General features: G+C 40.3%; 1 protein-coding gene across 3 annotated transcripts in view; it reads right to left on the bottom strand.

Moving 5' to 3' along the window:
• Positions 1-26674, bottom strand: part of LOC121319789 (cadherin-related family member 3-like) — a 34407-nt gene continuing 7733 nt past the window's right edge. The window contains exons 1-19 of one of the 3 annotated variants that reach the window (XM_041257614.1): positions 25020-25145; positions 17662-17858; positions 16403-16571; positions 15481-15566; positions 14813-14910; positions 14609-14713; positions 14194-14339; positions 13913-14102; positions 11944-12109; positions 7172-7265; positions 6528-6626; positions 5935-6173; positions 5237-5408; positions 4835-5070; positions 2147-2340; positions 1375-1388; positions 1244-1269; positions 1080-1128; positions 1-563 (exon numbers count right to left, since the gene is read on the bottom strand). In XM_041257614.1, coding sequence (XP_041113548.1) covers positions 193-563; positions 1080-1128; positions 1244-1269; positions 1375-1388; positions 2147-2340; positions 4835-5070; positions 5237-5408; positions 5935-6173; positions 6528-6626; positions 7172-7265; positions 11944-12109; positions 13913-14102; positions 14194-14339; positions 14609-14713; positions 14813-14910; positions 15481-15566; positions 16403-16571; positions 17662-17858; positions 25020-25083 — 2715 coding nt within the window. In that variant the 5' untranslated portion in view covers positions 25084-25145 and the 3' untranslated portion in view covers positions 1-192. Of the gene's footprint in view, positions 564-1079; positions 1129-1243; positions 1270-1374; positions 1389-2146; positions 2341-4834; positions 5071-5236; positions 5409-5934; positions 6174-6527; positions 6627-7171; positions 7266-11943; positions 12110-13912; positions 14103-14193; positions 14340-14608; positions 14714-14812; positions 14911-15480; positions 15567-16402; positions 16572-17661; positions 17859-25019; positions 25146-26674 lie in introns of those variants that run through there. The other 2 variants (XM_041257616.1, XM_041257615.1) reach the window with 2 other exon arrangements.

The following is a 26674-nucleotide window of genomic DNA, read 5'->3' as shown; positions in this document are numbered from 1 at the left end:
AATGTTCTAATTAGATTAGCTATCATAGTTCAATATAAAAACATAAGTGATCTTATTACATCCAAACAAAAAGTTAAACAAAAGTTAACAAAACCATATGTAGATCAAGAAACAGTACTGTCCAAAATTATAAAAACACGCACAAAAAAAATTTCTGTTGTGATTTTAGCACAGAGATTTTTATAAAGAATTTCAGACTTCTGACAGATCCCCCTTTATCAGAATGGGTTTTGGTTCTCCTTCCTGTTTCTTCTTTGGCGTTGGTAATGGTGACAACCCTTCAGTGGACTGCCCTGCTGGGTTCTGAAGCAAGCTCTTAGGGTCAGGTCCAAATGCATTCTTCTTTTCAGCTCTCTTCTGTTCTGCCTTGACACCGTTACTGTTGGTTTTCTGTCCGTTTGCTGTCCCGATCCTACCTTTGCCTTCGTTAATACTGGAGGGCAGCACTGGAATCACAAGCTCACTGCTCTCTATTTTGATTGGCTGAGGGTCCTTGAGTATCTGGGTGTCTTTCCAGCGGCGAGCTCCAGACTTTGTATTGAACTCATAAACTTTCCCTGTGACTATAAATAAATAAACAATCATACAGAATACATGAAAACAGCTGCTGGAGTTTAACTTACTTTTGCTATTAAATCATTCTTAACTTTGTGAAAATGACAGAAGAAACTCATTTTCTGTGGTCTATGCGTTGTCTAAAAATATACCAACAAAATTGAAGCTTATTGTCCAGGCGTTTTAATCCAATCTGTAATTTATACATTTTATGATCACTATCTCTTGAGTACTTTCTTATTTCTTATTACACTGTCCCAATAACACAATATTTCATCCCAAAAGATACATAAAATGTGTAGCTATATGAGATTTTCTAAGATGCCAGATGGATCATTCCTTTTCATTCATTTTCAGAGTGTATGCTTCAGAAAAAGGGGAAAGCATGGCATTCTCACTTTTCTCATTTCCTTAAAAAAAAAATCTAATTGTTGCACGCACTTGAATATTACATCTTAGACAAGGCAAAGACGTTGAATACAGAAAGTTTTTTAAAAGAACCCTTTAAATTCTGCACTTCTTACCTGGATCAACTGCTTCTCCATCAAAGACAGTGTTAACCTTTGTCAATTCCTAAAATACAAATAAATAAATAAATAGATCACAGTAACGGCATCATGTTTAAGGGAAAAACAATTAAGACTTTGCATAGTTACATAACAAATAAATACATAAATAAAATACGTACCATAACGACTTCTTTCTTGGCTTTATCTGCAAAGAAAATGGGATTGAGATACAAAATTAGATAATGTACAAAATATTATATTTTTTTAATTTGAAAAATACAAAAGTTTAAATTTTCTTAAAAAAACATACTTGTATTTTGAATCCTGTTAAATGAAAACAACAAAGGAAAGTCTTTATTAGACAGCATTATCAAAATTTACAAACACGTTCACAAAGAGAACTCCCGACTCAAGAGTATTAAGGACGAAGTTGTTTCAAACTATGTTTTCTGTTTTATTGACCCTCACCTTTTTGTTTGCAATCATTCTGAGTGATTATTATTGTAATAACAAACAACTATTTTGTTAAAATGTGTTCACTTGAGTTCATTGTGTAGGTCAGCAAAGGTGCTTTTATTGAATTAAGAGCCAGTGTTATCTTATGAACATCTACTTTGAATTAAGATTCCTTTTGTACACAAATGTTGTTGGTGCTTATCAGTATAAACACACTACGCTACCTTACATATGTCTATCGTGGGTAAGTAGAATTGAAGAACACACAGTCTTAAAATATATATATATATATATGAGTAATTGCAATAAGAACCAATGAGAATTACTGTAAACACAATGAAGTGAAAAAATAAAGTTAGAAAATGTAATTTAAAGCAAATTACTTTTTAAATTAGAAACATTCTGCATCTATATGTTCAATTCGCTAACAAAACCTTGAAGCAGAGGTTTTTCCTGGAACCACAGTTTATTAGCCAGACAGACCTAGTCAATGTTTTTTTTTTTTTTTTTTTTTTTTGTATAATCAGCAAAAACCATTGAGGCACGTTCAATATGTTTACAAAAAAAAAAAAAAAAAAAAAATAAAAAAAAAAAACAACCAAAAAAACATAAAAATATATACTTACAGAGGCTCCTTGTATTTATCAGGTTTTGGTGTGCAGCAGCTGAGGTCTTTTGTTGACAGAAATTTTGCCAGGTGATAGAGTAGGTACCCCAGAAATCCAAGGAGAAGCATTGCGCCCAGGGTAATTACGAATGGGACATACCATGCAGTTGTAGCATACACATTTTTAGCAATATGGATATATGTGATACTAGGCTGAAAATCAATAATAACAGGTTAATGCACAACATGTCCTGCACATTTATACATTTCATTAAAAAGGGATATATATATATATATATATATATATATATATATATATATATATATATATATACACATATACAGTACTGTGCAAAAGTTTTACGCAGGTGTGAAAAAATGCTGTAAAGTAAGATTGCTTTCAAAAATAGACATGTTAATAGATTATATTTATCAATTAACAAAATGCAAAGTGAGTGAACAGAAAAAAAAAATCTAAATCAGCATCAATTCTTCTAGGTACACTTGCACAAAGTCAGGGATTTTGTAGGCATATAGTCAGGTGTATGATTAAACAATTATACCAAACAGGTGCTAATGATCATCAATTCAATATGTAGGTTGAAACACAATCATTAACTGAAACAGAAACAGCTGTGTAGGAGGAATAAAACTGGGTAAGGAACAGCCAAACTCAGCTAACAAGGTGAGGTTGCTGAAGACAGTTTACTGTCAAAAGTCATACACCATGGCAAGACTGAGCACAGCAACAAGACACAAGGTAGTTATACTGCATCAGCAAGGTCTCTCCCAGGCAGAAATTTCAAGGCAGACAGGGATTTCCAGATGTGCTGTCCAAGCTCTTTTGAAGAAGCACAAAGAAACGGGCAACGTTGAGGACCATAGATGCAGTGGTCAGCCAAGGAAACTTACTGCAGCAGATGAAAGACACATCATGCTTACTTCCCTTCACAATCGGAAGATGTCCAGCAATGCCATCAGCTCAGAATTGGCAGAAAACAGTGGGACCCTGGTACATCCATCTACTGTCCAGAGAAGTCTGGTCAGAAGTGGCCTTCATGGAAGAATTGCGGCCAAAAAGCCATACCTCCAACGTGGAAAAAAGGCCAAGCGACTCAACTATGCATGAAAACACAGGAACTGGGGTGCAGAAAAATGGCAGCAGGTGCTCTGGACTGTTGAGTCAAAATTTGAAATAATTGCCTGTAGCAGAAGGCAGTTTGTTCGCCGAAGGGCTGGAGAGCGGTACACGAATGAGTGTCTGCAGGCAACAGTGAAGCATGGTGGAGGTTCCTTGCAAGTTTGGGGCTGCATTTCTGCAAATGGAGTTGGGAATTTGGTTAGAATTAATGGTCTCCTCAATGCTGAGAAGTACAGGCAGATACTTATCCATCATGCAATACGGGGAGGCATCTAATTGGCCCCAAATTTATTCTGCAGCATGACAATGACCCCAGACATACAGCGAAAGCCATTACGAACTATCTTCAGCGTAAAGAAGAACAAGGAGTCCTGGAAGTGATGGCATGGCCCCCACAGAGCCCTGATCTCAACATCATCGAGTCTGTCTGGGATTACATGAAGAGAGAGAAGCAACTGAGGCTGCCTAAATCCACAGAAGAACTGTGGTTAGTTCTCCAAGATGTTTGGGCCAACCTACCTGCCGGGTTCCTTCAAAAACTGTGTGCAAGTGTATCTAGAAGAATTGATGCTGTTTTGAAGGCAAAGGGTGGTTACACCAAATATTGATTTGATGTAGATTTTTTTTCTGTTCACTCACTTTGCAATTAGTTAATTTATAAATATAATCTATTAACATGTCTATTTTTGAAAGCATTCTTACTTTACAGCATTTTTTCACACCTGCCTAAAACTTTTGCACAGTACTGTGTGTGTATGTATGTATATATATATATATATATATATATATATATATATATATATATATATATATATATCTAAAGAAGAGCTTTATGGCTTAATGTTAATAATGCCATCACTTGGGACAAAATATTGTGCTAGGTAATAATGTGTTGGTTTACAGAGTTACTGCAAATCTAACACTGTGCTTAAAAAAGGCATATATTACAAACTATCTGAACACTTTGAAAACTATATTACAGTGGATATCAAAAGATTACTTTACTGACATTCATATTTTTATTAAACTCACATATTACATTTTGTCAGCCTCCCGTTCCCTACAGCATTTGTTATTCACCTTTTTTTTATGTTCTTGTGACTACCTATTATTATTTTTAAATGTAAAAGCAATATAGTCTCTAGCCTACCCACAAAAACAATAAATGGGTTAGTATACTTCTATATGCTTCTACATACGTAAATAGCTGGGTGAGGTGCTTCAAATAATCAATTATACATGTTTTATTCCCTTCTGTTGTTTTCAAGCTCCTAACGTGGGTGTTTATACAGTTGCAGCCCCTTCTTCTATTTCAGTAAAAGCCGGTCTGATTTATGGAAACTGTAACTTCAGTTCCCTCCCCAGAGTTAAAACAGCCCTACGTTACATCCTCCCATTTTGTTATGCCTTCAATTTCAGGAATTGTTTGATTTGATGCTGCTTATGAGAAACTGCCAAATGGAAAGCTGCACAATTTTCACAGCTTCTCAGAACACACACAAGCATTTAATTTAATCTACCCCCATGTGTAGTTATTTTACACAGTCAAGTTTGATGGATACTTACAGGTGTAGTGGTTGAAACTGTAGTCAGGCCTGCGATCACTACATTTATATTTATTGTAACTGTTCCAGTCTCTACAATACCATTAGATAGTTGGTTATCATCCGTTATAAATACAACAAGTTTATAATTCCATTGTTTGTCCAGGCCGCCAGAGTAATCAAACGGTTCTGCCAGAATAAGCCTTGTGATATTTGAGCCCGCCGTTGGTGAAAAAGCAAAGTGATTGTTTATGTTACCTGTAAATTGCAAGGTAAACGTCAGGTGCAATTTATAAGGCACTACATCAGGTAGACAAGCATGTTGTCTAGTGGTTAAATCAGTGTTACCTCTCCTGTAAAATATATTGTCATTATATTTCATTAACATGTTTTTGGCAGTATTTTTTTTAGGAAATCTTTGTACCTGAATTAATGGTGTAACGGAAGGCTGTAGGTGGGGACTCTCGATCTGTGCAGGTGAGTTGGAACCTCTGAATGTTAGTGCCTGGACTGAGGTCAGTTGGAATAGTCAATGTATAATAATTTGGTGTGCACATTGGTTTTTCATTGTTTGCTTCAAGAATATTTACTGTCACCTACAAATAAAAAGAAAAAAAAGAAACATATGGTAACTGAAACAGAAAACATTTTTGAAAAGTTGTGTGATGTTAGCAGAAAGCTGATTTGTATCTGTACGTGTACATGCTCAGTGCCATGCGAAGGGGGATTCCAGCAGAACCGGGCCTATCAGAAGCCTGTAAAGAAGTCTTTTTTTTTATGTTTGTTTTATTTCCTTCTCGCTCTTTTCATCCATCGTGGGTCACTGGCACTATTCAGAGGAAGCTAGGAAGGTCCCTTTTTTAAAAGTATTTCATGTTGATTGTTATTTGTTGGGGGGGTGGGGTGTCCAGATTTAATTCTTTGAACAGGGCCTGGAGCACCCTTGGCACGGCACTGTGTCTGTGCGTTTGTGCATCTAAATGTAACTCAGTAGCTCTGGTGAATATGTTTTGCTCCTTGTTCTACACTTGTGTTAGACAGTTTAAAATGTGAATTGTGGCAAGAAATACAACACATATGTGTTCTGTTGTTTTATCAAAGGGAGTCATTTTGTGTACTTACTACAGCAGTTGCTGTTTTAGGATCTTTAGGATCGTTGTCCACAGCCTTAATGGTGAGAACATACTTTGACGTAGTTTCATAGTCTGGTTCTGTCATAAGCTGTATTGATCCTGTATTTGGATCGATCCAAAATATGTTGCTGTAACCAAGACTGCTTCCACCTGCTACTATTGAGTAGGTTATTCCAGTAAAGGGAATATCTTTGTCAGTCGCATTCACAACTCCAATCATTGTCCCTTCTTTAAACAGAAGACAAACAAACACTGATTTCAATAAATAACAACATTAATACAACTCTGTATTTAGTTTGTTTAGCCCTGTTTGTTGCAGTCCATTTATTATATCTATAATATTTATATCAGAAATAGTAAAGAGACAGAAACAATTACTTCTTCTTCCCCATTATTAGATTTTAAAACACTGTATGGTTAACATACCTCTCATAAGAAGGTGTGTATGTAAACAAACAGTGGGATTCATTTTTGCTTATTTTACGTCAATTATTTTAAAAAAGTTATTTTAAAGTTTAACTGCATAGATTTCACTGGCACTTAAAAAAATAAATAATACAATGTTAATACACCAACACTTACGTCCATTAAGTTCAGAAACACTGAAATTATAAATTGCTGGGTAGAACACTGGAGGATTTTCATTTACCGGAAGGACTATCACATAAACATAAGCTGTATCTAAAAAGAAGAAAAATGTACTTTACTCTTAAACAAACTAAACCCAGAATATAACTAGAAATTAATGCTTTTGACCAAAAATAAAGACTCACTGACAGGAATGGCACCTCTGTGAACAAGTGGTTTACAAAAATGGGAATAAATGTATATGTGAAAAAGTATCAGATCTCCAGCACTAATATGCCCAGAGGTTAAAGCAAAGTGGCAGTGAAACGGTAAATTTGTACTGGACAACACCACTGTGAGAATTATATAATACAGCTGTGCATCAATTCTAAGACATTGTCTCAGAGTGTTTGGTTTGTATAATTGATATTGCCATAAGTTAAGAGTGATGAAAATGTACATTGTTACCACACAACACAGATTTTAAGAATGTGAGGCGGGGAAGCATATTAGTATTGTATCAATGCTTCACTATGGGCTTGGATGCACAGTGAAATGTTAATATTCTTCCCCACACCACAGTTAGCTCTCAGGTGTCTTTTGAGAAGCAAAGTTTGGTTCCCTCATGGAGATGCTTTAACAATCATGATATCCCTTACCTTTATAAAACGGAGCTGTTATATCTTCAGCCACTACAGTCAAGGTGTATTCAAGTGGGTTATTAGGTTGTTCAAGGTCTAGACTTCCTGTTAACTGTTGGAAAATATCACTTAATATTAAATGCCCTGTCAATGTAAAAATTGTTTTATTTTTAAAAAGACATTTTTAGAAATATCCTTGAGGTTTTACATACATATACAATATGTAGTTTTCACATAATCCATTTACTGTAAACAGTACAGAGCTGCATAATCCTGACGTTTTTACAGCTTGGTAAAGAATGTATCCTTAATAATGTGACAGGTTTATTTTAGTCATTATCACAACATACCAATAGAAATACACCGTTTTTTAATTTCATAATACCGGTGTCGTAGGTAGGGAATTAGTAGACCGGGGAAAAAGTGGATCAAGATATGGATGTCGGCGTTGGTCAGTCCCGGACGGTCTTCACCTTTTCGAGGTCGGTAGCGATCCCATTGGCCCCTACGATGTGCCGCAGGAAGGTGGTCTCTCGCCGCAGCAGGTGACACTTGCTCGGGTGTAGCTGCGGACGTGGGAGAGAACTGTCCGTAGGTTGTTCCTGGCTTGCTGAAAGGTGGGGGCGTGCACCATGAGGTCATCCAGGTAGATTACGCAAGCCGACCAGAGTACATCCACTAGGACTCTTTCCATTAAACGCTCAAAGGTAGCGGGAGCGTTGCACAGGCCAAAGGGCATGACTGTGAACTGCCACAGCCCTTAACCTTCTTCTTTACTAGAAGGGTGGGCTGCCCAAAGGACTGTCCAATGGCTCAATGACCCCAGCGGCAGCCACCTCTCACACCATCCGTTCAGCAGCCTCCTTCTTGGCCAGTGGCGGGCGGCGAGGCCATTTCGTGGACGGGGCGTGTGGAGCCGGTGTCAATGGTGTACGGCCGTAGTCCTGGGAGTTAGTAGAGAAGACGTCGGGGAACTCATGCAAGAGGTGGCGGAGTGGCTTCTGCTCATCGGAACATAGGCCATTACAGCTGCATTTCCACAGCTCAGCTACCGCTCCTTCCAGCTCCAGGGGTTCCGTGTCGGGGCCGGTGGTAGGCAGGGCTTCAGTCTGAGTTGGCATGGCCGTGGCAGCCTCTTGCTCGGGGAGGAGCGTGGCATCAGTGGCGTCTGCGCCAGGGCTGTGACATTGGAGGCCCAGCGTCTCATGAACCCCAGGAAGCGGCTCGGCTCCGGACCCAATAGGCAGACAGTAATGGCCGACCCGGAAGACTGAGGCGCCCAAGTTTAACCACGTCCTAGCCTTAGAAAGCAAATCTAAGCCTAGAATACATGGGTCCCCGATGTCAGCAAGCCAGAATTCGTGGTCCAGGAGGAGGTCCCCCAGGCGGATCTGTGGAACTTGTTTGTCATGGGTGGGGGCCACCTGGCCAGTGATTGTCTTTATCTTGGCTGTAGTGGGGTGCCACGCTTCCAGGTTCCCCCCTTTGTCCATAGGAAGGGTGTCTGGGCATAACAGGCTAACGGTGTATCCGGTGTCGACCAGGGCCTGTAACTGGAACCCGTTAAGCTGGCACTGGATATGCAGGCTTCTCCCCTGTCCCGTGCACCCGATGAACTCGGGGGTAGCTGGTTTGGAGGGTGCAGTAAGGAACATTGGCGGTCCCTCCACTAAGCCGACCCGCTGGCATTTCCCTGCAGCCTGGGGAGGCTGCGGTGCCTTCGAAGCATCTGGCAGAGGTCGCGGATTGGTGAAAAGCTGATGGCACTGACGGCAGCTTGGTGGTTTCCGTGATTGTGCTGGTTCCGCCGGCAGGGCGGCACAGACTGCCTTCTCCTCGGTTTCCCCTTCGCTGTCAGTCCCAGAAAGGTCTGCAGCTTGGACGGCTCTGGTTCTTCTCGCCCTGGACTCTTCCATTAGGATAGCCTCCATTTCCTCCGACTTCTCAGGTGCCTGTGAGACGGAGCGTGGGTGGGCCAGATGGACATTGCGGCGCAGTTCGCTATGAAAGAGGCCACGGATGAATAGGTTGAGGGCAAGCTGTTCGGTGAGCTCTGGTGGCGCGTCCTTGAAGGCACGGCGTGCCAAATGTTCAATGTCTGCAGCCAAGATGCCCAGCTTCTCTCTAGCCTCTCTTCTCCTGGTGTATAGCCAGTCATGGATCTCTAGTTTGGGGGGTCTTTTTCCGAAGCGATGCTGAAGGGCAGTGCACAGTGCCTTAAATTCTAGTTCTTGTCCATAGGGCAGGTCGATTAGCGCTAGTTCCGCCAGCCCGTCTAGAGGTGTTTTCTCCAAGCCCGTTCATCCGTTGGAAGTTCGTCACGTAGGTCTCCCAGTCTGATGTCCCGTTAAACTTCCACGGCTTGATCAGACGTGAGTGGCGCTTGCCAATGTGGTTTGGAGCTGCTGCAGTGTCCATATTGCATTGCAGAGTGCGGGCTGCCGCTGAGCTAGGGGGCCGAGACAAACTTCTGCTATCCGCGGCTGGAGTTCAGTGGTGAGCTCGGGTCATGGGGTCGACTGCCGCTGGGCTGGAGCCTTGAAGAAGGCTCCCACTATTGGCCACTGGGGGTCAGTTGAGGGCTCGGGCTGCCGCCATTTCTCTATGGTCTGAGGCCCGTCGGTGCTCCACTTTCTCATCGAGCGGCGCCAGGTTCTTTCCCTGCGTGGTCGGCATGCTCAGGCTGCTCTGGGGAAGCATGGTCTGGGGAAGCCCGCTGTTGGACCACGTCCGCCTGTCTTCCGAGGGGCCGCTGGTCCGTCTTCTTCCAGGCCCAGGGCTAGTTCCCTGCCTGGGGTTCTTCAGTTGCTTCTTATCTTCTGTTCAAACAAGGAGGTAACATCTTCTTCCATCCTGCTGTTCTGACACCAGTGGAGTATTTCTGCCTGCTGGGTTCAGACTGCAATGGATCTCTAATTTAATTCCCAGCAACCCTAAAAAGGAAAGCAAGTCTTCTTCTTCTTCTTCTTCTTCTTCTTCTTCTTCTTCTTCTTCTTCTTCTTCTTCTTCTCAAGAGAGACTAGGGAAACAAACCACTGACAGGAAGCAGAGGGGAGGGAGCATACATGGACAGCGACATGACGGTGACTGACCTACATTTCACAAACAGACACAGGGAGTCACAGGCGTAATAACACAAACAAAACTCTTAAATTTAACACAATAACGTTCATAAATTTTGATACAGAACCGGGGATTGGGACCCTGCAACAGCGCGAGTACCTTCCCATAGTCATTTGCTCTGGCGCATGCAAATGAGTCTCTTGCAAGAGTCCCGATGCAGTCCGACAGAGGGCGGTAGCTATAGCTTCTGGCCCAGCTTGTTACACTATATTTTAGTGAAATACAATCATACAATATTATTGTAGTATTGCAAGGTCTATTAGTATTTTGTCAGTAGGCCTGGCGTTAACGCTCACAGTTTACAAAGACGAAACGTTAACATCCTACATGATAGCTAAATTAGTAAACATGTTTTTTTGTTTGAATAGGAACAGGAGTTTTGTCATGCAGCCTAGGTACTTACGTTGGAAAATAAAAACGAGTACTGCCTGTAAAAATAAATGAAAGAACAAAGAGCATAATGAATAATACAAGTGCATCAGTGATTACTGTACATCGTGGCCTAAGTTAGTAACCGCAGCATGGAGCTCAATTTTGTCCATGACTGAAAATCGTGCTTTAACTTTTTGACAATCGCTCGCATACCTATCCTTACAGTACTGCTTAAACATTAAATATGTAACAAAAACATCTCTAGTTGCTATAACGTTTGTTAAATATAATATATCCGATCAACATATTCCCGGGGCTCGATCTACTAATTCCCCAGACGCAGTACTAGTAGGTGTAAACCATAGAAACAATGGAACCTCCCCTTTAAATTTTAGACGCCGATCCACTTTTTCCCCGGTCTACTTATTCCCCAGGACATCTGTCTCTTTTTGTCTCATTCTTGAACATTTGAATACAAAAATGACTATTACTTTCAAAATCTAGTATACACTCATTAGGAAAGAATTTCAAAATGGTGAATTGTATTCTTTTACACTTATATACAAACATATATAAATAAACACTTAAATTAGCCCTATATTTTTAAAGAAATACACAGCTATTATTAATATTTGTTTTAATTTTAAAAAAGGAATCATCCGAATATTGCATTGTTCCACTTGCTCTTTTCTTCTGTGATACCTTTTCATAGTGACTCAATTATTATTTGTTGCACCTCTTTAGACCAGGTCTGAATGTGTATAAAGTATAGGACCTGAACTATAAGGCAACAGAACACATGTAACCCGTTTCATATGTCAATGAGGCTACAAGTTCTGTCTACAAGTGCGGTTGTGCACATCCCAAGAGTGCTAAAGCATGCTTGCTTAATCAAGTACTGGTGCAAAAATCTGTTCCCATTGTCCTGCTGATTTAAGGTGTGCAAAGCGAGTGCAAATGGACTGCTTCTGCATCAGTGGATTACAGAGGTTGCTAAACCGGGCCACAGAGGGGCTATTCCCAGAGCAGTTTGTGATGTTACTCCATCATTTATACTATTTTAGCCAATAATAACATAACTGCTTTTACCTCATGCAAATGTTACAGTGGACGAAGTTAAAAGCAGCCATTGCATTCTGGAAGTCTATAGGTCTTTTTTTTTAGAACAGCTCTGGAAACAGCTCTAGAATAAGGCACACAGTAGTAAATTATCCGTAAAGTAACAAAACACTATATCATTTTGAACATTGAATTATTAGCTTGATATAACAGTTAAACATTATAAACTTTATTACCACAATATTTCCTGCAAATGCTGGGTTCAGGGCAAATGTCTGATTACACGCATTACAAGACAGGTCAGTAAATATGAACTGATTATTTTTTGGGTCGACATCAATATCAGTGCATGTTATTGTTGTAATCCTTGTATTAATAACTGCTGTCTCTTCAACTTGAGGCCTATGTAAGACAAAAAAAAGAAAATTATATTCATTAATTTTTCTATGTTAATATCAGATCAAGGTTGCATCAAAATTAAATAAAAATTTGGTTCTGTTTCAAAGATTCATTTATCTAGTATCTAGGTACAGTAATTCTCTTATATAATGTGTGTCATAGGTTAAGTAAACATGCATAAACACATGATGAAACTCATGATGTGCCGCCTTAGCTAAGGCCGGATAAAGAGCCTCCTGTTCAATATCAAGGCTCCATTCGGGGAGAGTGGCCCTCCTGGGAAGGCATAACCGCCGAGAGTCTTTATGAAACAGCCTAAAAAAAGCGCACCTGGAGATACCGAACCTACGGGGGCATGGCACGCAGAAATAGCTGCTAAATACACCTTCAATGTGGAAGGTGACCTACCAGCTTCAAACAGTTTTTGCAGAAACTGGCATGGGGCAAGAGACTGGGTCATGATGTCTAGCTCGATGGCTGATACGGCTGCGGCCATCAGAGCCAACAGTTTCTAGCACAACACCAAAGTAACCTCCGATTCCTGTCGAAACAGGGAGACAAAACTGAACCACGTAACTACAGACCAATAAACCTGACTTCTATTATATGTAAACTTATGGAAACTATAATAAGATCCAAAATGGAAAATTACCTATACGGTAACAGTATCCTGGGAGAAAGTCAGCATGGTTTTAAGAAAGGGAGATCGTGTCTAACTAACCTGTTTGATTTTTTTGAGGATGCAACATCGACAATGGATTACTGCAAAGCATATGACATGGTTTATTTCCAGAAAGCTTTTGACAAAGTCCTGCATAAAAGATTAATTCTCAAACTGAACGCAGTAGGGATTCAAGGAAAGTGGTGCATCCAGTAATGGGGCTCCGCGTAGAGTGCAGGATCCGGCCTATAGTATGGACGTTGCCGGTTCAAGTCCAGGCTATTCCTTTGCTGACCGAGGACAGGACCTCCCAGGTGGGCAGCCAAGCCAATCGCCAAAAAACTTTACAATGCATCAGTAAGACCTCATCTAGAATACTGTGTTCAGTTCTGGTCACCTCGCTACAAAAAGGATTTTGCTGCTCTAGAAAGAGCGCAAAGAAGAGCGACCAGAATTATTCCGGGTTTAAAAGGCATGTCATATGCAGACAGGCTTAAAGAATTGAATCAACTCCACAGTAACGCTGTTGAAGCTGATACCCTGGGATCCTTCAAGAAGCTGCTTGATGAGATTCTGGGATCAATAAGCTACTAACAACCAAATGAGCAAGACTGAGGCTGAATGCCCTCCTGTAGTTTATAAACTTTCTTATGTTCTCATCCTTTCACTCTGTTCCAAATTATGCTGTGTTTCTTAGCAGATGCAGAGCTAGATTTAAGGAAGGTAATTATTGAAATTCAACAGCTTAATTTATGCTGAACCAAACTTTCTTTACTGTAAATGTTTTTTGCTATATAAACAGAATACCTCTTGAACTTTCTCGGACTGCTGTGTTTATTTTATTCGCGTGGATGGTTAACAGCATCCTCCATATGTATATATCATCAGTGTAGATAAAAAAAAAAGTGTATTCTTCAACAACTACATCCTTCGAACTATCAATCTAAGCTACCAGAATATAAAACATGGTCAATTTTCATTGTCTTTTAACAGGGGTTATCTGTTTATTAATTACTTCAAATTGTAAATGTTATTTTTTTTGTGATTGGTTTGTATTCTAATGGGATACACTTTGGATATACGGTGCTGGTCTCCGTAACACATATAAACTTAAACGTAATCAATTGCATATCATTGAGACGTACCTGTAGGTATCTGGATCACAAACAGGGGGATTGTCGTTGATATCAGTAACGTTGAATGTTATTGGCATGGAACTTGATTTACCCCCTTTTGGACTGTCTATAACCCTCACTTCTACAGTTATCAGTGGATTGTCTCGAAGGGGCTTGGCATCTCTATCTATCCGCTCTGCCACTTGAATGATACCTGTCACTGAAACAAAAGACATCACCAACAGTCATTAAACAAGCATAACACTGAAAATATGATGTCTGTATCTCAAACAGTTCTGACATGTATTTACCTGGGTCAATGCTAAAGTAATCTGTGGGGTTTATACTGAAGATGAGTTTGCCTACATAATTAAAGTCATCTGCATCTTGAGCTGTTACGTTAGCAACAATTGTTCCTGGAACCTGCTCTTCTGGAATGGTAAATGTTGTCTGCTTCCTATAACAAAATAATGAGATTAATTCAAAATATAATGCAGATAAATAGAGGGTACTGGATGGCTGTTCATGTAGGACTTATTAAAGTTATAGTTATGAGGATGTCCACACAAAAAACACGTGTTCCCTGTCTGGAACTAGAGACTTAATCAGACACGATAATTAAATGCACAACTCCATTTAAGTTAAATCGGACATTTTATAATAAATATATTTCAAATAATCTTGCTAGTATTTTACAGAATCAAAATAATAACAAAAGAAACTTACATGGTAAAAATAGGCGCGTTGTCATTTGTATTTACAATGTAAACAGTTATATTTCCATTAATTTCTGGGGTTGTTCCATCTCCTACTTTGACCAGTAAATTGTAACTATAAAACCAAACAAACAACAATTATTCCATTATTTGTAACTAGTTAAGTTTAAAACATGTGAAATAAAAAATGCTGAATAATAGTTGTCACTCTTGCCTTTGGGGGTCTGTCTCATAATCAAAAACTTTGGTTGAAATAATGGATCCTTTTCCAGCGCTAATAAAAAATGGGTAACTTGTTGGTTGCAATGAATACTGAAATAAAACAAATATATATATAGATATCTGACAACTTAATATTTGTCATAATGTTGGTGAGATCATAACTTATTCAAATAATTTTAACATAGTATATTTATATTTATTAATGTACAAAACAGCAAACTCATAGCGTTTAATATCGCATTATTACAATGTTTTTTATCTTATAATATTTTATATATATATATATATATATATATATATATATATATATATATATATATATATATATATATATATATAATTTTAATGGTAACATTTGCTTTAATCAGTTCAGTTTCTTATGACCTAAAACAAACAATTGGGTTCTGGGCTGGCTAATGTATTGTCCAGATTTACCACAGTCACAGGTTGACAGAGGTTGTTTTTCACATCACAATATCAATATCAGCATGCAGTGTAATTGCAGTTAAACATTTTTGGACTATCAGCTTTTGCATAACACTGGTCTGATAGTTAAACTATAATCTTTTTTATGATTTAAAAAGGGTATTCAAAACATTTAAACATATATATGTAAAGCTATTTCTGAATATCCAATAATATTTTCAAACATACAGTTACCTGGAGTGATTTATTTTCAGGGTCGTATGCTAGAACTGTATAAATGATACCTTGTGGTGAATTCTCAGCGATGTAAACTGATACAGCTAAAAACAAAAACATAATTTAGTACCCCAAATCATTATCTACTTTCTAAGAATACTAAACATATTGTCATAACAGAATACATAATTTTCTCATATATGCAAACATATTTTAAAAACGCAATCCGAAGAGGAACCCATTACACTGTGCCACCTGGAACATTTGCTCTTCAAAACTGGTTTCTGCCAAAACACTGAATCTGCATAGACATAACTGGGGCCTGGATTACATCAGCATTATCACCATAGCCATTATATAGTATTGATATGGTGCTGCCAGAGATGGCTTTCTATTTTAGTGACTCTCAAGAATAATACTGCAATATCATTACTAATTTCCACCCAATCAGTCTGTTATTAAGCAATTGAACCCTGATTAGAGAGCCATACTGTCTGGTAGTAACTACCAAGGTAATGCCTGACAATCTTGGTTTTATTCCAATTAGAAACTGGTAAACAGTAGCTTTATTATTATTTTAAACATTTTACATTTTTCAAATACAGATTTATTTGTCTTTTCAACATTGCGGTCAACTACCATATGCTACTGCCCTGGAATGAAGCTTCCTGATTCGTGGATGAAAGTTCTGAAGTTTCTAATGCCTGGTAAACATAAAATGTATTCTAGGCAAGGCACCGATATATACAATATGTTATAAACCAAGACAATGAATTCAAACCTAAGCAAGGAAAATGCCCACTTATTAAGGATAAAGGAAGCAGTAAAATGTATATTTTAAATCTTTTGTTTCAGTGACCTATTGGTAAGAAAAGGGATTAAGACATTCTGGTCGCTTACTATGCAATTCACTCCATTGTGCTTCTGCATCCTTATTTACCTTGATTTTCCAAATTGTCCAGAAACACAGGGGGCTCATCCACATCTGTTATCACTATAGTAAGTACTTGAAGGTCAGTGTCTCCCTTTGAGTCTTCCACATATATCTGCAAATTAAATGTATTTGGTGCTGTTTCGAAATCCAGTATAGGATTCCCAGTGATCAGAATCTGAAATATAAGAAACCAGATTTCAAAGTGAGATATGACAAACATCCTTTTATGTTCTTCTGCCCTGCTGTCACAGAGAATACACTAGAAAAAGCACTGCTGTATTTACAGTACAGTACTTTGCAAACCAGTCCAAATTAGTTTGAATTCTTACTTGTTTTTCTTTTGATATTATTGAGAAAACTGAAAAATAAGCAACTTTCAACTACTTGCAATAATTTTTATCTACCACTTATCAAACATCAAGACACCCAATAAAATGGCAAACCCTGCACAAAACCTTGTGTCAACGTTCATTTTATTTTTAGTAATCAACATTTTCTTTTGATTCTTTTAACTTTTTCAAATCTGAAACTACATATATTGCTCATATACATACTGTTCAGACAAACAATATTATTATAAGCCATGTATTAAATGCACTCAGAAATTATATCCACATTGGCACACTGTATCCACATGGTTTAGAAATGCTTACAGAGGTCCAAGAAATAGCAGATTTTAAACTAACAATTTATAGTCATGTTAAGCATAATAAGGATCATAATTAAAATATAAAAAATGGATGTCCTCCAAATTCAGTAACTTTTTGCATTCATTACTTTGCAAACACACCATATAAATGCAGGTTTACATTAAAATAATATCTAAACAAACACATTACTGCTGTAATCTTGAAGCCTGTGTTGTTAATAATAATAATAATAATAATAATAATAATAATAATAATAATAATAATAATAGAGAGAGAGAGACAGAGAGAGAGAGAGAGAGAGAGAGAGAGAGAGAGAGAGAGAGAGAGAGAGAGAGAGAGAGAGAGAGACTTTATTCCTCCTTAAATCTCTTATTGTTTCCAAATATACTGTTTCAAATTTTAAATGGCTTGGAAATTCCCTGCATCATGTGATTTAACATTAGGAGGAATGGGAGGCAGTGAAAGAGATTTTTTCCCCCTCAAACAATTCCGAAAGCTCTTTGAAATGTTAACTGTGGGGGGTTCACCACAATATCATTTCTTTCACTTAACACAATAACAATAACAATAAAAACAGTTTTTTTAAATTTAAACATTAATTTTCTTTTAACGTACCTCACATATTGAACTTATTTTCCTGATCTCAAAGGCTGTGCTGAGAGGATTTGAGTTTATAATCATGGGAGAACCCATGGGAACTGTGGCTCCCCCTGTAGTAGTTACTGTAAAATTGGCCACCACCCCAACAGGACTGTTTTCTGGCACATGTACTGTGTTTGGCAAACCGCTTAATGTAACAGCACTACTCGTGCCTAAAAAATGAATAAAAAAACAACTTCAGTTCATAGTCATTTGTTTTTGGTAGAGAGAGGTGGTGTTACTGGATCCAAAACTGTAATATAACTGAAATAGGCCTACATCTACCAGCTCAACTGAATGGAAGATAACCCCAGCCAATGAGCACTAAGAACAGTACCACTACATTATTGCTCATTCTTTTCCTTCATTTATAAAGTACAGCAATACATTATTGTGACAGAAAGATAGTGAGTTCTGGTGATAAATCTCCCTCCCGACCTGTGAGGGCGCTAAAGAACGGGGGTAGAAGTATCTGGAAGGGCTGGCCTGACAGTTCGTTTCCGGGACCGGGAAGTCGGTCAGCCTGGAAAGAAGCGAGACTCTGTTGTAAGACCGTACTGACCTGAAAGGTAAACGAGGGGCAGCTGCAAGCAATAAGGCAGCTGCAACCGTTTACCAAGATGTCATGCAGGATTACATATAGCGGCCAGGGTAACACTGATCTTTTCCTTCGTTTGGGTAAACGCTTGGAGAGAGAAGGACCGAGAGGAGCTCTCATCGCGAAAAAGAATACGTTTTGTGTATTGTTGTGTCTGTCTTCATAATTGTCTGTTTTTTCACGACCAGACAGTTAAAGCACATCCGGAGCTGTTGCCGAGGGTCAGCACTATCCGGATCACCACTGCACTACCGTCATGAAATACCTGTGTTTGCACTAAGCACCAGCATGACTGCACTCACCCAGGACTGGTGACCGTGTGTTCGTTTGTTCGGGACTGTGCCCTGTTTTGTTATCCCCGTGCCTTACATATTGTTGTGTATTGCCGGGGATTTATTATTTGATGGTCACCAGACCTGGAATACAAATAAAGCACTTTTTCACCGGATTACATTCGTCTGCCTGTCACTTCTGCACGGCATCACCACTACACCTGTTCCTCATTCACCAGCCACTTTGCCACAATTATATATATATATATATATGTATGTATGTATGTATGTATGTATGTATATATATATATATATATATATATATATATATAGTGCCGTGAAAAAGTATTTCCCCCCTGTCTGATTTTCTGCATTTTTGCACATTTTTCACATTGAATTTGGTCAGATCATTTTGTGGGATGTAATAGCATATAAAGGGAGTCTGAGAGAAAAAAGATGCCAAAGTTTGGTGCTTCTTTCATTTGATTGGTGTGCAAGGTAATCAAACATGCAATCTTCAGGTGTGAAAAAGTTATTGCCCCCCCTAATTAACTCAACCCAATTAAAGGGTTAATTAGGGTCAGCTGTTTGAATACTTTGGTTGACAATCGGGCCTGATTTGGGCCAGCCCTGCCCAATATAAATCTGACTAATTTTGGCCCTTACCATCAGAGCGAAGTTGTCAGCACACAGGTTCTAGAGGCACATCATGCCACAATTAAACAAAATTCCTGAAGACCTCCAGAAAAAAGTTGTTGATGCCTGTCAGTCTAGAAAGGGTTACGAAGCCATTTCTAAGGCTCTGGGGCTCCACCGAACCACAGTCAGAGCCATATTGTCCAAATGGAGAAAGTTTGGGACAGTAGTGAATCTTCCCAGGAGTGGCAGTCCTGCCAAAATTTCTCCTAGAGCAAGGCATAAAATCGTCCAGGAAGTCACAAAGAACCCTAGAACAACATCCAGGGATCTACAGGCCTCTCTCACCTTGGCTAAGGTCAGTGTTCATGACTCCACCATCAGAAAGACACTGGTCAAAAATAGGTTTCATGGCATATCGTCATTTTCGAAATCGAAGGTCAGCTGAGGACACGACCTCTAAGGGTAATGGTTGTCATTCTTTTTAGGGAACCAAGGTTATGGTAATAACCCAACGTTCCCTTTCAAGTGGAATGACAACCATTATCGAATGGGAAGCTGTACCAAAGCTGTCGTGGCTCCATATTACCAACAGTACAGCCTCACAGCAATAGCCTCAGAGCCCTCATGACGCCTAAGGGCATGCCGTCTGCAACACCCTAGAGCCCAGAGAGGGCCTTTCTTGGTATGCAAGGCAGTAAAAATGTGCAAATGGCCGACCATATAGCAGCATTGCAAAGCTCATCCAAGGAGGCACCATGAAAGAGAGCCCACAAAGTCGCTTGGCCCCTGGTAGAATGGACCGAAATATCCCCTGGCATGGGGGAGTCCGTCTGCTCATACGCCAAGCATATGGCATCTGCCACCCAGTGCGCTATACGTTGCTTCGATAGGGCTTGACTCTAGAGTAGCAGACAAACAACTGGTTGGACTGTCTCCAGGACGCTGTCCTATCCAAGTAACAGTGCACAGGCCGGACCGGGCAAAGCGCGTGCTGTCTACAGTCCACCTCTGACTCGTGCGGGGGAGGTCTGAAAGTTTTCAAAACCACTGGTTGGTTAATATGGAATGATGAGAGCACCTTTGGCAAAAAGGCTGGGTTGTTCTTAATGTTACCTGCGAGTCATTTCCAGTGAAAGCCATACATGTGTCATTGATGGACAGTGCATGAAGCTCACTTATTCTTCTGGCAGACGTAGTGGTTAATAAAAACTCCACTTTGAGGGAAACAGGGCGCAGCTCTGCTGAAGTCATGGGCTCAAATGGGGGGCCCGTAAGGACCCACAGCACCAGTTCCAGATCCCACTTAGGGACCATGCTTTTCATCGGAGGACGGAGCCTCCAAGCCCCTTTAAGAAATTGCACTGCCAGGAAGTGTGCCCCAGGGAATACAGAGTCAATTTTATCGTGGCACACTGATATTGCTGCCAGGTAGACCTTCAGAGTGGATGTGGATTTTCCAGCATCAAACAGGTGTTGTAAGAAGGTTAGGATTGTATCAATAGGGCAGGACACATTTATATGAATACTGGGCTCTAGTGCTAGGCACCCTAGCAGACTGTAGTGTCTCTACCACTGCATCTGGCAAACCTTGTCTGGATAGATGGCTCCGTTCAACGGCCAGACCCAGAGTTGGAGCTGGGCTGGGTTTGGGTGCCATAATAACCCTTCTGCTTGGCTCAGGAGGTCCTTGCGGAGCGGGAGCGCCACGGTTGGCCCAACAACATGTTGGAGAGGAGAGCAAACCAGGAGTGCCTCGGCCATCTGGGTGCGACCAGCAAAACTTGGGCTCTCTCCACCCTGATCCTCTCTAGTGTCAAGGGTAATAGCGGTAGTGGAAGGAATGCATACAAGATCCCCTGTGGCCAAGAGTGAGCTAGCGTGTCTACTCCCAGGGGGCCCCCGTCTCTCTCCATAGAGAACCATAGGAGGCAATGAGTTGACTCGGCTGTGGCGAAGAGGTCGACTTGTGCAGTACAAAGCCTCTCTCAAATCTGTTTCACAACCTGAGGGTGCAGTCTCTATTCCGATCTGCCTGGAACTCCTCTGGACAGGAGGTCTGCTGCTCTGTTGTCCACACCGGGGAGGTGAACTGCCCTGATGGAATGCAAGTTTCTCTGCATCTAAGACAGGAGTATGTGCGCTGCATGTTAAAGGCCTGGTGAGCGCAGGCCACCTTGATGGTTTATGTAGGCTACCACTGTCAAGTTGTCCATCTGGACCAACACGTGTTTGTGCACTAATTGCTGGCAAAAATGAGATAACGCCAGGGCTACTGCTTGCAGGTCTTGGGCATTTATATGTGCTTGCTGCCAATGTCCCTTCCACTGACCTCTTACCCCTCCCATTCCAGACTGCTCCCCAGCCCAGGCTGGACGTGTCCACAGTGACAACTTCCCTTCTGTGAGGGGAGCCAAGAGGAGATCCGAGGCGCAGTTTGCCGGGGTGGAGCCACCACTCCATTGTCTTCCGGCATTGTCTGGACACTGGCACCAGCTGGTATCGATCGCGGACCGGGTGCAACTTTAGCATATTTACCCAGGCTTGAAGCAGGTGCAATCTCAGCAGCCCTAGGGGAAGGATTCTCGAGGCAGCTTCCATTAGCCACAACAACCTTTGAAATATTCTGACCTGTAGAAGAGGATCCTCTCTGAATTAGGAGAGTGTGACTTCCAACAACTGAATCCTGTCTTCTGACAGTGAGGCAAGCATGCTCACAGAGTTCAGTTTGATCCCCAGGAACACGACTGAGACGGTACGAAGTTGCTCTTCTGTTGATGTATGGAGAGCCTTAACTTCGTCACATGATCTATGACCTATCTGGTGTGCGCCTCAGCGCGTGCTTTGGAATGCGCGCAAACTAGCCAATCGTCCAGGTAGTTGAAGATCCGAATACTCCGCAGCCTGAGTGGAGCCAGTGCTGCATCCATGCACTTGGAAAATATGCACGGCACCAGCGTGAAGCCAAACGGCAGCATGCAGAATTTGTATGCGTTGCCCTTAAAGGCGAAGCGTAAATATTTTCTGTGCGTGGGACAGATTGGGACATGGAAGTAGGCATCTTGCAGGTCGATCGATGTGAACTAGTCGCCCGGCTGGACAGACTGTGTGATCAACATGTTGAACTGCCTTTGTTTTAGGAATATGTTGAGGACCCTGAGGTACAGAATAGGCCTGAAACCGCCATCCCTCTTGGGCACCAGGAAGTACCTGGAGTAGAAGCTGCTGAGGGCATCGTTTGGGTTTACCAAGCACACAGCGTTCTTCTGTTGAAGACTGGCGATCTCCTGTCCATGCTGGTTCGACGGTGGTAAGGAGCACACCCTTGAAGGGTGGCTGGCCTAAGCGGAATTGCAGAGCATAATCATGTTTCATTGTCGATAGCACCAAGGAGTCCTGGGTGCAGCCTTGCCATGGGTCATGTCCAGTGCTCAGTCCGGTTGTGGGGGGGGTTGGTGGCAGCCGGGGCCCCTCAGGGGCGGTCTCCTTTGGGCTTGGGAGGGGTGGGTCTTTCTTAAGCCCCGGCCTCGGTCTTCAGCCATAGAACCGGTTACCCCTGGCCGGCAGTGGTCCCTGATGCCTGACCTAACTCCCCCATCAGGTCAGTCTTTGCCCTCGTCACCGCCTGAAGCTCCCCTGCATCTGTCTCTGTTGCTTTTTCCTGCAGCCTCGCCGCTAGCTGTGACTGGTAGAGCACCAGTATGGCCATTGTGTTTGCTGCTCTTACTGACAATGCTGCTGATACATATGTGTTTTTGAGCATGGCGTTAGTAGTCCTGCATGGCCTGGATAGCTTGTTGTGGGTGCCCTTTCTGTTTTAAAAATCGGTTCCCCTGCTCCTCCTGTCGAATGCCCTCTCAAGCAATGCCGCCTCGGCGTTGAACATCTTGCCTCCAAGGAGGGACGCCTATGCCTCCACACCGGTGGTGGGGAAGGGGAAGGTGACCTAGGGGTATGGGGGAGCTCCCTGGTCACAGTGGTGTGCAGTGTTCCAGAGACCCTTTGGGGATGGCCCTGGACCACAGATTTTAATCTCCCCTGCTCCGAGGAGAGAGAATCCACTGGGGAGAGGGCTCCCCTCCTGTGCATCATTCTTTTGGAGAACTTCTGGCAGGGAGAGCAGTCCACCAGTGCCCTGGCCGCGTGGTCTGGCCCTAGACATCTGGCGCAGGAATTGTGCCCATCCTGTTTGGGGAGTTTTGCCGCACACTGCCGAGGACCCTGTAGAGCGCACTGACATGGCGCGGGGCAATGGTGCCGAGCAAACACGTCGGTGCCGAACTGTTGGTGCCAAGGTCGGTGCTGTGGAAGTGAGCAGTCAGTGCCAAGCAGTCGGTGCCGAGTTTAATCGGCGTCGCTATATCATGGTCGATAGAGCATGGTCGATATATAGCCGAGTCAATCAGCGTTGGCGTCAAGGATAAGCGTGGCAGTGCTAGCAGAGCCCAAGGCTTGAGATGGGCATGTAGACCTGAGCTGGATGGTAGCTGAGGCCAAATCAATCGGCGTAGAGGACATCGCTGTGAGCCCACAGGGTCACCCTACAGCACCACAATAGCTCCAGCAACAGTAATTTAAACTACAAGAGGCAGTGAAGAGAATAATAAGCTGATTGCCTATCTCAAATAGAGGAGTCGAAACCAACTCTAATCAGTAGAAACTACCTATGTGAGACTAAGGCAACGAGCAATCTCAAAAACACTCGATTAGATATAGCTTACCGTGTGTATGTCAATTTGTATGTTGAAACCGTATAAATGAGCCAATTTTTGGTACAAAGAAAGCACGAGGCAATCTGTGACTTTTATCAGTGAAGTGTGAGAAAAATGGCAATATGCTACTGTGAGGACGTCCCTCTTCAGCAGGAGGCGGGAGGGACTTCCTCCTCACAGCAGGGCCCTGATAGGGCAGCTTTTTTATTTATGCTCAGTGATTGATGGTCAGAGAGGCTCTTCCCATTCGGTAATGGTTGTCATTCCACTTGAAAGGGAACAGATGTTTGACGGAGTAGTTGTTTCCACAGTTTACAGTACACCAGTACTGTATTTACTGTAGAAATACTGCATGAACCACTAGTATAGGGAATTGAGGGACATGCTGTAGGAGCATTATATCTGAGGCGCGTTGTAACCATTTGTCATGTTGTTGATATTAGTTTGAAAATAAGTTATGTTAATTGTATTACATTATTTTAGTTATAGCTACAGATTAAATTTTGGTACAGGTATCAGATTTTGACCAGGTAGCAGATTTTAACAAGGTAGCAAAATGTGATGCTTATATGTGTCATATTTTGCTATTGGTGGCAAATCTAGTACTGTATCTGCAGATCATCTCCAGCTGTGAACTACCTACCAATTTATTTTATAACCTGACATTACCCACTCAGAATTGAAGATTGTGAGAGACATCTGATTTATCCATTTAAAAGGTTCTAACACAATGCAAAGTCTGAACATCTAATTATGAATGAAAATTGCATAATATCAATGAAAGGAATCTGTTAATGTCGCAAAACGTAAAAAACAAAATTTATATATATATATATATATATATATATATATATATATATATATATATATATATATATATATATATATATATAATCTAAATAATATATTTATAATAATAAGTTTATTTTCTTTGTGTTTCTTTTTTGTTCTGGGTTAAAAGAAACAAATGCAAAGAAAATAAACCAATCGCTTTTCTTGGATTTATAAATCCTGAAACCAAAATTCAATATTATAAAGTTATATACTGTACTTTGTAATAAAACGTAAAAACGTAATTAAAATAATACAAGAATATTAACATTTTATATACCTTACCTTGTATTGCCCAAAAACAGATACATAAAAACAGGTTTATAATTTTAAATTTATTGTGATCCATATTGTTTTGCAACGATTGCAGCTATTCTCACAAGATGTGTGTTCCTAACAGAATGCCCCTTATCGAATACCGTACGTGGTCTAGTGCGATCTATAAAAAAGGCGAGTCTGCAGCCGCACCTTCTTCGTTTCTAGTGTGCCATTTTCACCCTGTTGGAAGTAAACACTTGTTGTTTCTGATCAGGGGAGGGTGATATTGTGATTTTCAAATCCTAAATGATTCTTGCTGGTTGTTGGTTTAATAATAATAATAATATAATAATAATAATAAATAATAATAATAATAATAATAATAATAATAATAATAAATATTTATACATATTATTTGTACTGTTTGGTCCAATAAAGGAATTCAACATCAACATCATAATTCTGCATAAAAAAATCTAAACAAATACATAAATAATTTAGTCCAGCTGAACTGACTTCTGCAGTTTCTTGAAATGCTGTATTGCGAGATTATTTATTTATTTATTTGATAAAAGTTAAGTGCTACACGTTTGTGAAACCAAACCACCAGGGAAACATCTTGTTTTTTCGAGCATATAGATGGGTAACCACCCAAGTGAAACGTTTTATTTGTCACTGCACTCGACAGGGTGAAAAACTTTATGGCTGCCAGCTTCCATAGCGGGGACCTTTGTTGCTGCATTTAATGAAAACATCTGTTTAAAACACAGATTTTCTTATTTATGATGAAACTATAATTCACAGTTTAGAAATTACAAAATAGCAATACCAAAGGTAACCCCGATCAATCCAGGTAGTATAGTAGTGTAGTGTCAGTGGTAATATAATAACTTTGAATGTTTCTGATTTGTTACAGGTTTTACAGCAGTCGGAATTATTGTCATGTTAGAACATATCTTCATAGCGACCTCATGGTGCTAAAAATAAAATACACCCCCCAAAAAACATAAATCTATGAATGTGCCAGTCTGTACACATTGCCTTTCAACAAATATATCCTTCACAAGAACATACACACAGAACAATATCGCATGTTTACTCTTACCTTGGTAACCATATACAAAGAACAGTATTTCCTTGTCAGTTGCAATAATGTCCGATGTTGGTAGCAACAAAGCTCAGAAGATTACTAATGATGTAAGCAGTGAGAATGAAAGCAGACAAAATAGAACTGAGCAGTTACATTATTGTTTGATTGTCTTTTAACATTTTAAAAACAACATGGGTCCATATTCTTAATAATGTTATGAAGTTGCAATTGTTTTATTCATTTTTTGGGGGTATTTTGTCTTCTCAAAATAGTAGATATAACTAGCTGCATAGGCTTTGTTTTGGTTTTTATATAGTATCTTATAGGAAAAGATTTTATATGCATCTTACAACTCACAAACAATATTGTAAATGTAACATCAAACAGATGATATTTTTATGTGGTAATATTAAGACATAATTAAATACATTTTTAAAAATGAACATAATTTAGATATTTTATTTAACATCATGTAATCAAAGAAACTACAAAGTGCATTTTGTATATGGAAAAACTACAAAGCGGTATGTAATATGATATGTTCACATAACATTATGCAGCAGGTTTCATTCAACTTTATGAAGCAAAATTA

The sequence above is a fragment of the Polyodon spathula genome, chromosome 8 (assembly GCF_017654505.1).
Source record: "Polyodon spathula isolate WHYD16114869_AA chromosome 8, ASM1765450v1, whole genome shotgun sequence".
Classification (NCBI taxonomy): Eukaryota; Metazoa; Chordata; class Actinopteri; order Acipenseriformes; family Polyodontidae; genus Polyodon; species Polyodon spathula.
The sequence above is the reverse complement of the archived record's forward strand: the minus strand, read 5'-3'. Positions and strand labels throughout refer to the sequence as shown.